This window comes from Tupaia chinensis, unplaced genomic scaffold, assembly GCF_000334495.1.
Source record: "Tupaia chinensis unplaced genomic scaffold, TupChi_1.0 Scaffold135296_1, whole genome shotgun sequence".
NCBI lineage: Eukaryota > Metazoa > Chordata > Mammalia > Scandentia > Tupaiidae > Tupaia > Tupaia belangeri.
Genome location: NW_006195580.1, coordinates 1 through 1,486, shown reverse-complemented (window position 1 = coordinate 1,486; position 1,486 = coordinate 1). Strand labels below are relative to the sequence as shown.

Genomic DNA, 1,486 nt, shown 5'->3' with positions numbered 1-1,486 from the left:
CTGCGAGCCAGACACCACCGGGCACAGGCCTGGCGCTGGAGCAGGGCCTTCTTGGATGCCTGGCACTCAGCCAGCAGGCTCTGGTGTTCCTGGGACAACAGTCCTGCCAGGAAGGCCGCTGTGATCTGAAGGTTGTGCAGCTCAGCCCTCTGCAGCAAAGCTGCCACACTGCCCTCCTTGCACGCTGAGCCCTGTACGCACAGCATGGGCAGCAGCCTGGCCAGCGGTGAGCTGCCTGGCCTTTGACAATTGAAGAGGTGTCCGAGCAAGGCTGGTGGCATGTCAGCACTGAGGGCCAGGTAGAATGCAGCAAAAAAGCACTGGAAAGTGATGTGCAGGAATTCCAGGGGTGCCATACTCCCTGGCACGACATTTTTGGCACATACCAGAAAGCCGAGAGAAATGTCATTAGAGTCAACCTGTGCTGCCTGGAGCTGCTGGGCTGAGAACACATAGCAGCATGTGCCCAGGCCCCAGAGAGCCAGCTGACCAAGGTGCAGGAGGGTGGAGAGCCTGCCTTGGAGAAGGCTGGGTCCCAGACCCTGGGAGGCCGAGTGTGGTGGGGAGGCATGCAGCAGAAAATGCTGCAGGATCAGCAGGTACATGTCCGTGGTGGTCTTCGGGGAGCCCCCCTCCAGTAGCAGCAGTTCCTGGTGGCATTTGGACACCATCCACGAGAAGACAGGCAGGTGGCACAAACCATGCAGAGCTGATGTTGTCTGGAGCAGGTGGATGAGGCGGTCTGCCACCCCAGGCTCACGGTGGCACTTCCGCAGGTACAACTCAATGCCCTCTTCGGAGAAGCCTTTGAGGTTGAACTCTGTGCGAACATACTTTCTGAGGCTCGCCGACACTGCATCCGGACGACTGGTCAACACCTTGCGGGCATCCTTCAACAGGTTGCCCTGCAGAAGGTTGAAGAGCAGATTCTGGACAGACGTAGGGTGGGTCGGAGAGCAGTGACGCTCACGATCAGTGAACCTGAACTTGAACTCATCAAAGCCATCAAAAGTTAACAGGATGCGGTCAGGATGGTCTAGAAGAAACTGAAAGACGTCCTGTTGGCCAGTGTCAGGCCAACAGCAGTGCTCAAAGAGCAGTGTCCGTAAAGACAGTGGTTTGGCCACACACTGCAGCTGCCGGCAGCTGAAAGGGAAGACAAAGAGAAACTCCTGGAAGTCCCGCCCGGTGGCCCAGAGCAAGTGCAGCCGCTGCAGGAGTGTGCTCTTGCCGCTGCCCGCCTCCCCCACCACCAACATGGTGTCCGCATCTTCATTGAGGTGACCACCAGCGTGGAAGAGCTCCTCCAGGCCCAGCGTAGCCGGGCTCTTCTTTGGGGATCCAGCCACACCCACATCCCTCCGGACAGCCAGGATATTCTCTGTGTATATGTCCTCCAGGCAAAGGTTGTCCACCCCATCGTAGGTACTGAGGAAGCGAGCCTGAGCGGAGACCATGGTCCTCAGCTTGGACGAGTACTTCTTGC

The 1,486-nt window shown here is 58.3% G+C and overlaps 1 protein-coding gene across 1 annotated transcript; it reads right to left on the bottom strand.

Moving 5' to 3' along the window:
* Nucleotides 1-5: 5 nt before the first annotated feature.
* LOC102500527 (nucleotide-binding oligomerization domain-containing protein 2-like) lies at nucleotides 6-1,481 on the bottom strand (the record flags this gene model as incomplete). The annotated part of the gene is made up of 1 exon (XM_014592606.2): nucleotides 6-1,481. A coding segment is annotated over one exon (1,476 nt), but the record flags the coding sequence as incomplete, so codon positions are not given.
* Nucleotides 1,482-1,486: the final 5 nt, after the last annotated feature.